Source organism: Toxotes jaculatrix, chromosome 15, assembly GCF_017976425.1.
Source record: "Toxotes jaculatrix isolate fToxJac2 chromosome 15, fToxJac2.pri, whole genome shotgun sequence".
Classification (NCBI taxonomy): Eukaryota; Metazoa; Chordata; class Actinopteri; family Toxotidae; genus Toxotes; species Toxotes jaculatrix.
Window position 1 is genome coordinate 1,934,190 of NC_054408.1, and position 12,209 is coordinate 1,946,398.

General features: G+C 45.5%; 1 protein-coding gene across 1 annotated transcript in view; it reads right to left on the reverse strand.

Annotated features, from left to right (window-relative positions):
• Window positions 1-287: 287 nt before the first annotated feature.
• Window positions 288-12,209, reverse strand: part of vwa8 (von Willebrand factor A domain containing 8) — a 51,838-nt gene continuing 39,916 nt past the window's right edge. Inside the window, exons 40-45 of the mRNA XM_041056621.1 lie at window positions 8,551-8,659; window positions 6,074-6,199; window positions 5,281-5,439; window positions 3,713-3,811; window positions 3,230-3,468; window positions 288-2,194 (exon numbers count right to left, since the gene is read on the reverse strand). Of these exons, the coding sequence (XP_040912555.1) occupies window positions 2,086-2,194; window positions 3,230-3,468; window positions 3,713-3,811; window positions 5,281-5,439; window positions 6,074-6,199; window positions 8,551-8,659 (841 nt within the window). The 3' untranslated portion in view covers window positions 288-2,085. The remainder of the gene's footprint in view (window positions 2,195-3,229; window positions 3,469-3,712; window positions 3,812-5,280; window positions 5,440-6,073; window positions 6,200-8,550; window positions 8,660-12,209) is intronic.

Sequence of the window (12,209 nt, forward strand, 5' to 3'; positions counted from 1 at the left end):
TTCTAAGAATCATGAGCTTCTGGTCTCCTGCAGAATAACATACAACACAATAACACACTCAGAACACATTATGTTCACTCACTCTATGACTTTAGAACAGAATAATTCTCTTTACCAATACTACTGAATACTTTTAATACTATGTAAAAATGTGTTCTATCTTTGGACAACAACAAGAGGAGACCAGCGGTTACAGATGCAAAGGTTAGAGCTGCAGTTGTTAACGATCATGTGATTAACTGTATGATAATCAACGATCTGTAGAAATACCTGGGGGGAATCCACTGAGCAATGCTAATAAGATTTATTAAACTTTGTACATTACGTTTACAATGTATTTCACATAAATTAATAATGTACAATTAAATAAGACTAAACATATTATAAATGAACATTACTTTAAAATGGCTCTGTGTACATTTTAAATGCCTACATACCCAAACATGAAGGTTCAGGAAGCAAACGCATTATGAAGCAAAATGTCGACACAGAAACACAGAAACGAGTAACTAACGAACAGAGTGAGAGAAAGAGCAAGAGGAGGGGTGAGAGGGGGTGAGAAGGGGTGAGTGGGGGTGAGAGGGGGTGAGAGGGGGTTTAAAGTAGGGCAATAAAAACAGCATCGCTCTATCAAAGACGGATCAATAGAGACTGATAGGCTGTGATTGATATTGATCCTTTGAGTCCAGCAGAACCAGGCATGAACACGAAGTGAGACAACCAGAGGGCAAACTGCTGTGGTGTGTGGGACGCACGTGGCTGCAAACTGGCACAGACCGTGGGATTTAATCTGACGGCACCGTGCCATGTAACCGATGACTGTGATGATGGTAACACTTTATTTTACACGCCTCATATTTTCCTGGAAACTTTCCCAATAAGTTCTTAAACATTAGCAGATATTTAGAGGTGTATGGAGTTTGGTATAATTATAAGGGAAATGGAGAAGTGGAATATTATTTTATTTAATTAGGTAGAAGGTAAATGAAAAGTTGTGTAGACTTCTGTTGGAAATATTCTTGTAATCAACAGATAAATTTATGAGGAAAGTTTCCAAGAAATTAGCTGAAAGATATTGAACGTGAAATAAAGAGTTGCTACACCGACACACTACTAATTTGCATTAGAATGGCAGAGGTGTGTGTGTGTGAGTGTGTGCGTGTGTAAGGAGTGGGAGGTCTGGCAATGAAAGGCGATCTCAGATCTGAGAACACACGCGAACACATACACACACACACACACACACACACAGGCATGCACACACTCAACAGTGGTGTGCAGTGGCGGCTGCCTTTAAGGAGCGTGTGCAGTCAGGTGGGAAATTCCCTGGTCACAGTCCCAGCATTCCAAAGGAGCCAAGTTACTGCCGCTCGCCACGTCCAAGTGTCAGTCCGGTGGCGCGTTAGCGTTTCCCTTCCTGTGCGTTTTTGTGTGTGACAGACGATAAATGAGCAGGAAGTCCAAAGTAAGTGAGGCCGTTTGAAGTTCATGACCCTCTCCTCGGAGCAAAGTTGCTCACAACCCAAAACAGGACAAAGACGTATGCGTGTGTGCGTCAGCGCGCAGTTAAAAACAACAACAGGTCGGACAGTGTGTTTGATCCCCACATGGGGTCTGAGGCAGGCTCCAGGCATTCGTAACGCCACTGTAGTTACCTCTGCAGTGACTGCAGTCATTTGTCAGTAGAGTACAGTCCCACTGCAGAAGATCACAGGCTTTCTGCTGACCACACTCTACAGCATTTATTCCCAGAGGGAAACTACAAAGCAGCTGAACACTCTTTAAATGTCACGCTAACACGCTAACCCGTCTGATTTTACAGACAGACCGAGGCCTTCTGTAAAATAACAAACATAACCGTCTGTCCCCTTCAGGGACTGTACAAAGGCGAGTCTGCAGACCTGATACAGCTCAGAGAAAGTCTGATGCAGAAAGTGGGTTAAGGACACATCGTGATAAGTCACTGCGCCAAAGTCTGACAAGTTTCACAACCTGGAGAATAAATTTTGAAGTTTTGATTGTGTGAGATAAGGAGAGTGTGTGTGTGTGTGTGTGTGTGTGTGTGTGTGTGTGTGTGTGTGTGTCTCAGGCATTGGACAGCATTGTAGATGTGAAGATCTGCTGCAGTATTTGGGGAATCTGCTTAGTGTCCATGGCAACGAAGGATCTCCCTGCTGGAAGAGTCTTTTGGAGTCTGAAACAAAGACAAAAAAAAAAAGTTTGGGGTCAAACAGAGGGACTGAACTTTAGCAACAGAATCGTTTCCAAAAATAAAAAGACAGACAAGTACTTGTTTACTGTGTGAACTGGTTCAAGACGTCTCCACTGACAGGGTACAGTGTGTGCTGTCATTCACATGGTGGAGCTTAGGAACAACACAACACGCCTCTGATGGCTCTCTTTCCTTTCTGTTCTTTCATTCCCCATTTGTTTATGCATTCCTCTTTTTCAATAGCTTGTCCTTTAAGTGAGGACACACACCAGCTTGGACAGGGATATAAAAAGTATTCTCAAAGTGCCCTGATGTCAAATTAAGAGGCTTCCTGTGACAACTTCCTGTGCTCGCCTGCTCCCATGACGTGAATATTACTCTCTCTTTTTCTACATTTTGACTTGAACTTTCTTTGCATTCAGAGCTCATTTCTACCCGACCTCAGCTTCTTTCCTCTCAGCTCCTTTCATGGGTCGGAGGTCTCTTTCTTTGCACTCGCTCTCTTAGCTTCTTTGCAGTTCCTGCTCTTCACAGAGTCATGAGCAGGGAGCCAAACAGGTCATTGTCATTCTGAAGGTCCTTAATCTTATGACTGTATTCTAACCATGAAGCACAGAGGATGTAAAGTATATCAGGCCAGGAGCTGCAGTGGGAGCCTGGAGCAGAATGGCAATAAGGAGAGAGAGAGAGGATTTTCCTCCTCCTTTGTCCTCACTGCACAGCTCAGGAGTTAATCTGTGATCTGACAACAAAGGTCAGCAGGACCAGCAGTGGGCGGGAACATGAGTAAGTCTCAGCTAAACTAAATTGGATGGTCATTGTTCTACTAAACTTTGAAGTTGGTTTCAGAAGTTTGGCTACAGTCATTGCATGGACTCCATCTCAGTCTCCATCCTTTCCCATCGTTGGCTCTTTTTTCTTCTCCTGCTTTTCATATTTCCTCCACTGCAACCTCTACTCAACCCCCCACCCCCACCCCCCCCACCCCCACCCCCACCCCAACCACCACCTCCTGACCTTTCAGCCTGATCGCCAAGGGATCCGATGAAGATAGCAAAGGCGTTGACCTGCGGGTCAGAGGTCAGGACGCGGGCGAAGCGCTCGGGCTGGATGCCATAGCGCTCCAGGTTGGCGTCGCTGAGCACCACCACAAAATGCTCGTCTGCCTCTTCCCGTGCCAGCTCCTTGATGCTGGCCTCGGTGCCCTCCAGGGTGTAATCGCCGCTCATGCAGAACTGAGAGTGGGCATGCATGGTCTGCAGGGTGAGGGAGGGGGAGAGAGAGTGAGGGAAAGAGGAGAAGACGGAGGAGGAGAGATATAAACCAGAGAAAAAGGGGGAAGTGGAAAACGAGTTTATTTGGTCAGGTCAGGAACTTTACAGTCCACACTGTGGGAATGAATCTTTGGATGAGCAGCTGTCTTCAGTCTGGGTGTTTGGGCGGTCAAGAATAACCGGTTTAACAAAACACTAACGGACTGATGACAGGATGAATCTTTACCTTGAGGACTTTGAGTCTCTGCTTGTTATCCTTGGGGACTTTATCTGCTCTGACCAGCTCGATGTCGTAGCTGTCGCCTGAGTGGCCCACGATGTCGTACTGCCAAGAAGAAACAGAAGGAAAATGTATGATGTTTTAATGGTTACACAACCAAGGCTTCTGTGTGACCTCCCACTGTAACATCATCACACAGGACCAAGTCTGATACTTTGAATGAAGTGTAGAGATGCAGTGCGACGGTAACGTATATGATTCTACCCACGACAGTATGTTAACCCACAGACCATCCATCACATGGGGCTGGCATAAGGCCCGGTCGGCCTGGCACTGCGGGCTATTTCAGGACCCAAGTATTATGTATATGGTCTATTTCTAATGAGGGCAGTTAAGACCGCGGCGGTCAGTGGTATGCGACCGTGAGTCTCATCCATCCATAAATCATGTTTTTTCTTTTCAGATCACAATCTGTCTTTTTGTACAATTTTTTTTTTCAGCTTGGTTTTTTGAAGAAGTTCACAGGTTTTTGATCCAGGACGCTGATCTGTATGTTTTCTGATCCTTTTTTTGGTTTGTAAATGAGGGTCCGTCCGATGATTGGAATAAACAGGACGTGAAGCTATAACGTGACAAACTCTCAGGACTAGTGTTGCATCGTGTCGTCTCTGTTTACCACCATCAACACACACAACGCAAGACTGTAGGTAGCATGAGCACACACGAGTGAACGTCTGTACATGTGTGTCATGTGTGTTATCAGATGCACTTTTATGTAAGGGGTGTTACGCAAAGAAAGCAGTTACACTGACATGTGATGAGGAACGCTGAAGTGTGTGTGTGTGTGTGTGTGTGTGTGTGTGTGACCCTGATATGTGATCAGTATTAGGTTGGGTTAAGTGTCACTCAGGGGCCAAGAAGTCTGTCTCCCCTGAACTTTCTTACACACACCCATGTCCCCCTCTCCGTCTCCCCACGTCTTTCTACCCCTCTCTCTCTCTGAGCCTCCCTCCATCTTTTCAGTGACCCGGCTCTCCTCACTAAGATGGACTCCTTATTTTCCAATAATGAAGGGCCATGAAAAATGTCAGCCCGTGTTTGCTCTGAGTTTCCTTTGAACAAACTGATGTGGTTCCACAGTTTGGCAAAAGAGCAACAGCGGCCCAAAAATTAGACGGCAGCAGGCAGGTAGCGAAGATTACACGGTCCATCAGCACCGAGCACCGTCTGTCATTGTCTGTCATCCTAAACACTGACAGTGAGGCATGTTTGAGGCTACACTTCAGTTACACGGCGACAGGACATCCTGACGACCTGGGTATGAAGCCAGATTAACGCCATGACCTCAGTGAGTTTTCATTCATAAAATCAAACAGAGGGAAAGTGGAAGAAGATCAGTGGATAAAGTTTATTGACCCAGGAAAGAAAGAAATACGCATAGAAGCTCAAACTGCACATTTTTTTTGACGTAGATCGCAGCTCTCGCTGACCCAGTGAGGAAAGTGTCACAGGTCATAGTGCTGGGTTGAGTTTGCGCAGTAAAACTTCTTCAGTAACATGTTGCTTGGTCTCACCTTGAACTTGTGCTCGTAGTTCTCCAGGGCCTCCATGACCATACACACGGCCTCCATGGAGCGCTCCAGCCTTCCGTCCACGCCGTTGAAGCGGTACATGCTGCCCGACACGTCGGCTAGCACCCGCAAACGCTTGGGCTTCTGCTGAGGACTGCCCAGCTGTAAACACACAGCGTGACATACAAACAAAACACTGAATTATCAGTCAAAATCAGCAGCGACTAACGATTAAATTAAAGAAAACACCTACCGTGGAGAGTGTTTTGTTGGAAATGGTGTAGCTTACTTAAAATAACATTTAACATAAGGCCAGGATTTCAAAACTGGGTGTAATTATTTAAACGCAGACCGTCAGGCCCGACCAAAAATATGCAACGCTTGGAGCTGAATGAGGTAGAAAAACATGGTATGCATATTATGGTTTGTGTGTGTTTGTATGATTAGTGTGGGAACTATCTCTGGGAACTACGTGTGTGTGTGTGTGTGTGTGTGTGTGTGTGTGTGTGTGTGTGTGTGTGTGTGTGTGTGTGTGTGTGTGTGTGTGTGTTTGAGCTCGAGCAGAAACACAGGGTGAAATAATAATCTCACACACACCACTGGAATGTACCATCTGACAGATAAAGGACAAAATTATGTGTATGAGTCTGGGAGTGTGTGTGTCTGTGTGTGCGCTTGGAGGTGTGGCAATGTTTCAGCGTAGTTTAAATATATGCACACACACACACACACACGCACACACACACACACACACACACACACACACACACACACACACACACACACACACACACACCTCTGGTTCCAGCTCTCCCCTGCGTTTATATATAGCCTTCTCTCCAGTCAGCCCATCAATGATCTTGGCATCATCCAGTTCTCCCAGAGCCTGGTTCTTCAACCACTGTCGCTCCTTCCCTTTAGCCTGAAACAAACACACACACACACACACACAAAGTTTGGACCAGTCCACCAAATAAATAAACACGTTTCCAAATCTGTCTGGGGAAGATGATTTCATTTTGGTGGAGCTTTCAGAGGCAGCAGATTGTGAAACAAGGAAAAAAAAATCCAGACAGTGGCAATTCACCCTGTCACATTATAGACAACAAGAAAGATTTACAGCACAGGAGCTCACAGCCACCTGCACATGCATACATGCATACGACTTTCTGTCCCATCAACACCCACTGAACATAAGAAGCAGGGGCCCGGGGTCTCTCTGAAACTCTGACCCCATTTCTTAGGAACACACCCCGCCCTCAACCTGCCAGTGTTCAGAAAGAACACAGATTAGACACCGTGTCACACACGATGCAGGTCTCATGATTTAAAATCACAGATAAGCACTGACACACGTAACAACGGACAGTTTGCAGACAGATAAGTTTGTGATAGTGAACACAATGTGCTGTACTGTAAGAAAGAGAAACTCTCTGGTTTCATATTCTCAGCTGGGAGGATCAGGTGCCTTTATGTGTCTCATGTTTGGGTCTCGGCAGCGTTGGGCTGGTGGAACGACAGCGACCTGATGGTATCACTCTGGGATTTAGGAAATTAGGACGAATTATGAAATGATTTGAGAAAATAAACTGCTGATTAATCAATAATGAAAATAAGTCAGTTCAGCCATAGTGCAGTTTAAATAGGAAACTATGACACATCTGCGTGAAATGATCCCAGTCAGCCTCATCATGGTTTCACTGTGCCGGTAATAGAACTGCAAGCTGTGCTTTTCCATGGCCCAAGGTTTGTGTGCAAACAGCCTGTGTTCTGCTTTTTGATGCAGGGACTGTGTGTTGCACAAGCTCAGTCACAGACTGGTATCTTTTAATACGCTCGCTGTCATTAAACAGTGCCAGCACATCTCCTCCTCCTCACGTCTCTACATGACCGTCACCTCCTGAGAAAACCTCTGGAGCTCTCCTCCACAGACACTAAAGACATGAGTCATTTTCCAGGTTAATAAAGTTGAAAATAATTTTACCCCCGTGGACCTAAAAGTGGGAAAGAATTGGCTCTGTGAATCTTTGGCCAGTTAGGACTGATTTCCTACTCAAACGCTTCATAAATTCAGGCCCAGGTGTTTATGTCTGCCAAGCCCGTCCATTGTTGAGAGATAAATAGAGAGGGGTTTCCCTAAGGGAGACTGAAGCTGATGGAAACAATGCATTATCAGTTTACTGAAAGCTTGCCAGCTTTGGTTCGGTGTGTGTATGAAAGAGTGTGTACGTGTGACACTCTTAAATCACTCTTCAGGTATGATAAAAATAACATGACTTCACAGCATCACGCCTGCTGGGATTGGTATAATCTCCATCGTCTTTACAGCGGGAAAAAGCCCCGGGGCCACGAGGACAAATACAAACAATAACCAGCCAGCGCTGGCATGGCTGCACACACCTGGATGGAAAACACACACACACACACACACACACACACACGCACACACACACACACACACACACACACGCACACGCACACACACACACACACACACACACACACACACACACACACACACACACACACACACACACACACACACACACCACAACATATACAAACAGAGCTTCACACCTGGACAGGAGAATAATAGAGGAAGGCTTAGTGTTGTTGCTCTGTAATCATTGCTGCATGCTGCATGATTTTCCTCTAGTCACATGCACATGAACACAACAAACACACACTCACACACACACAAACACGCACAAACTTACACACACACACACACACACAACCCATTTGAATACACATTCCCCCAAAGACATGCAAACAAAGGGAGGAAAGTCTAAACCAAAATAATGAAATGGAGACAATATCACATCCTGGATTTTTAAGCACCACTCCCTTTGCTCTGGCTTTTCATTCAGACAACCAATCAGAAAGCTCCTGAGGGACAGCGACCCTCCTTCCTGCCCCAGCATCACATGCAGGGTAGTATGAGGTCAACCAGCTGCCATCTACCTACTTTATGACCCCATGACTTCTGTTTACTGCCGTACTGTCTGACTGTACAATAAAAGCTACTCTAAAATGACAGTTTAGCTGGATCATGGATGTCCCATCGAATTATTTTTGTAATTATAAAAATTATAAAAGAATTATAAACTCGGTAATCTGGTAAAACTATAACAAAGTAAACTGAGAGCGATGCAGAGGTCACAGCAGCGGTGGTGCCTTGGTCCACAGTGCTGAGGAGCAAGTACTCATCAAAACAAGGAACCATGTGTAAAATAAGGTGCTGAGTGTGATGCCAGGTGGAGTGACACCAACCTGTAAGTTGTCCAGGATGATACGCAGAGACTGAACTTGTCTCCTGACAGCGGCGGAGAAGCGCTCGTACGTAGCAGCGTCATATTCGCTCATATCGATCTCCTTCAGCCTGAGATGGAAGGACAAAGAAAAAGAGAAGGGACAGACGCTGTTACAGCCACGGCTCCATTTTATATGTTTGATATCTGTAGTTTCTCTCAGTGAAGAGACGAGGCTCCGTGCTCAGGATACCACCTGAGCACAGAGGTTTTACTGTTAATACAAATCAAATGACACTGGACCAACTAGATTTAAAAATATGCACAGTTAACATCTGTAGACATCTCGGTCACATGTTCCCTGACATGTCCTGGTCCTTCAATACATATAAACAACAAAGGACCTGCTTATAAAATCACTGCGCTATCAGGCAGCGGTCTAAGACCGGTTCAGCTGGTTACAATTCAGCTTCAGTAAAATAAATCTGGCTCATACTTGGCCTACACGCTTTTTTTTTCTTCTCCTGTTATGGACCAAACTCAGACTGAGGTCCCAGGAATGTGTTGGGCCAGAAATTTCATTTTGTTCTGAATTCATAAAGCGTAAATCATCCAACACTGATCAAAGCATCTTCTCTCTTCTTCTCCTGATACTTCTACCAAAGGAGCTGAATCTTTAATTTCCAAAACAGACAAATCGATTGATGCAACCACTGACCGGATGCAGCAGAGCAAAACAACAGCTGCGCTTTTTGGGGAGAAATTTGAAGCTACTTCTTGTGACACTGCCTGTGTTTGTCTCTTGATTTTCCAAAAAGAAAAAAAAAAAGAAAAAGGTTCAGGCAGACGGAGAAAGAGTGAAAACAGACAGAGAAATCTTTTCATGAGCTCAGGACACCTGTGGATAAACTGACACAGGGGTCAGTGTTGTTAAATGTAGAGCACTTTTTTGTGTGCGCATCTGTGTGTTCTCTCCAAAACGCATCTGTGGTCATGACAAGACAGGTGGGCTGTGCCCCCCCTCTGCCCCCCGCCCCCATACCCCACGCTGAATTTATCAGTATAATCCCACTATGCAGGTACTTTAGTATCTCTGACACACAGACACAGAATCCTCCTCGGGTGTGTTACAGGTCCTTCCTCCACCATGTTCGCACCACCTGATGTGTGTTGGAAAGAGACTGGGAGAGCTGGGGGAGCTGGGGGGAAATCTCAGCCAGGTGTTTGAAACTTTTGGTGACAACCAGACCGTAACAAGCACAGAGATACAGAACAGCGACTTCAAAACGCAGGCAGGAACTGAAGGATGGAGGAGAGGTCACAGCTTGCAACAAATCTGTGAGTGTGTGTGTGTGTGTGTGTGTGTGTGTGTGTGTGTGTGTGTGTGTGTGTGTGTGTGTGTGTGTGTTGGTTGCATGAGAGCAGAGTCAGTAGAAAATGTTGTGTAGACTGCGCTAGCATCAGCCATGCAATCAAAAAGATCATCCACACAAACAAATCTCTACAACAAAGTCAGCGTGACCGATAGAGGCACAACAGCCAGATACACCAGGCTGAAATAATTTTGCACATTTTAGACATTTCAATATTTTGATCCTTTATTTTACTTTTTTTCTGTTTTTCTTTTCTTTTTTATACATATATTTTATATTTTAGAGCTTTTATGGCTCTGTACATTACCTGTACTTATAGCTAATCGTTTTTGATCCATCTACAAAAAAGCTTAATAAAAATAAAAACCCTGAGCCTTATTTGAGTGTTCAGTCACATTTGACTGGTGGCTCATCAGACTGTGTATTACTTCCTCTGTTACTAATATATTTAATATATATGTTTAAATATATTCCATTCATGTGTAGCAGGAATAACTGGCCTCTGACGGCACACAGCGTATCACACTCTCATTATCGTCCAGTTATTTTTGACCTGCACACCCTGTGTGTTCCCGCACGTTCACACACATCATGTCAGCCCACAGAGCAGTGCATAGCAGTGTCGCTTCTCCACATGTTCTTATGTGTGTGTGTGTATGTGTGTGTGTGTGTGCGTGCGTGCGTGCGTGCGTGCGTGCGTGCGTGCGTGCGTGCGTGCGTGCGTGCGTGTCAGGATGCGTGAGAGTACGTGTGGTGAGCACACACTCTGGCCAGTGGCCGTAGCTATTTCCTTTAAATTCCTGAGCCTTGACATAAACAGGGGAGAGGAAGAGAGTGAATACAAATTCAAAGAGAGAGTCTGTTTGGGCTCAAGGTGGAGACAGAACACGGAGACGTCACACACAGCAGCCACAAAAACAAGGACGTAGGCTGACACTCCCTACAGCTACACACACCCGACAAACAGGAGCTTTCAATCCACACGAGCTCCCTGCCTCTCCCAGGCCACAGACGGCGATGGAGCAATGTGTTTTCTGACCAGTGTTAAATTATGATGCATTAAATGAGAGAAACAGAATAATAAGAGCGGCTTACACACTTACTGCTCACTGTGGCTGCTGATGAATTAAAATGTTGTTATGAACATTTTTGTGTGTGTTGTAATAAAAGTGCAGCTTGACACAATAACAACTTGCTCAGGACTCATCAAAACTCTGGAGCCTGGTCCGGAGTTGTCTTTTTGGACATGCTGCACAGGACAGGAGACTGAGAGACTCAGTGTGGTTTAGACGAGGGGTTTAGGCAGGACAGAAACGTCCAACATGTCCACTCTTTCACTGTGAATTCTCCGGGCAGTGACCAGCTCTAAGCACATTGGCTCGGGTTCAGCTGATCTGACCATTTGCCTTCACGCATCCAGCTCCTCCTGCAGTGCATGTGTGAAAGCAGCTAAGTTCAAAGACAACTTTTAATTTTTGACATCCACAAACAGGACAGACTCAGGTATCAGAAACATACCCTGTGAAGTGTGAGGATGTGTGTCGAAATGTGAACATGCTCACGAGGGTGTTTCATGTTTGGGGCATACCTGAGGCCTGTTTTTGCTTGTGTGTGTCGCATGCTCGAGGGTTTAAGGAAAGGTTCATAGTCTGATTGATGCTTAACCTAAAGCTAAGTAAACAAAAGACTGTGAGCACACACCAGTGAATGAGACGGTATGGAGACAGAGCAGGCACATACGATCTGTAGATGTGTGTGTGCTCATCTGCTGTGTTTAAGACTGTCAAATAAATGACATCTACTTGGAAGCAGGGTATCAGCATGTAGCTACAAGATTTTCTCTGGGCTTAGTGGGACACTGATGGACAGGGAGGGAGGGAAAGAGGGACAAGGTGTCAAAGAGAGAAGAGATATAGAGAAGAAAGGGTAGTGACATGGGAAGAAGAGAAGAGACAAACAAGAGGAGATAAAGAGAGAGGACAGTCAGGGAGGTTGTCTTCTTGGTGTGAAAGCAGCCTGTGTGTGAGAAGAGCCATGCAGGGAAGGGGGGAGGGAGAAGGGGGAGCACGAGGGGGACGGGGGAGAAAAGAAAGTAAAGAGAACGAGCCTGTTTGAAGCGAACGTGAACAGAGACGGCCTTCATGGTCGCACTGGTGAAAGGGCTGCCCTCTCAACCCTTCACACTGAGGCAAATGTGTGTAACACACACACACACACACACACACACACACACACACACACACACACACACACACACACACACAGACACACACACAGACACACACACAGACACACACACAGACACACA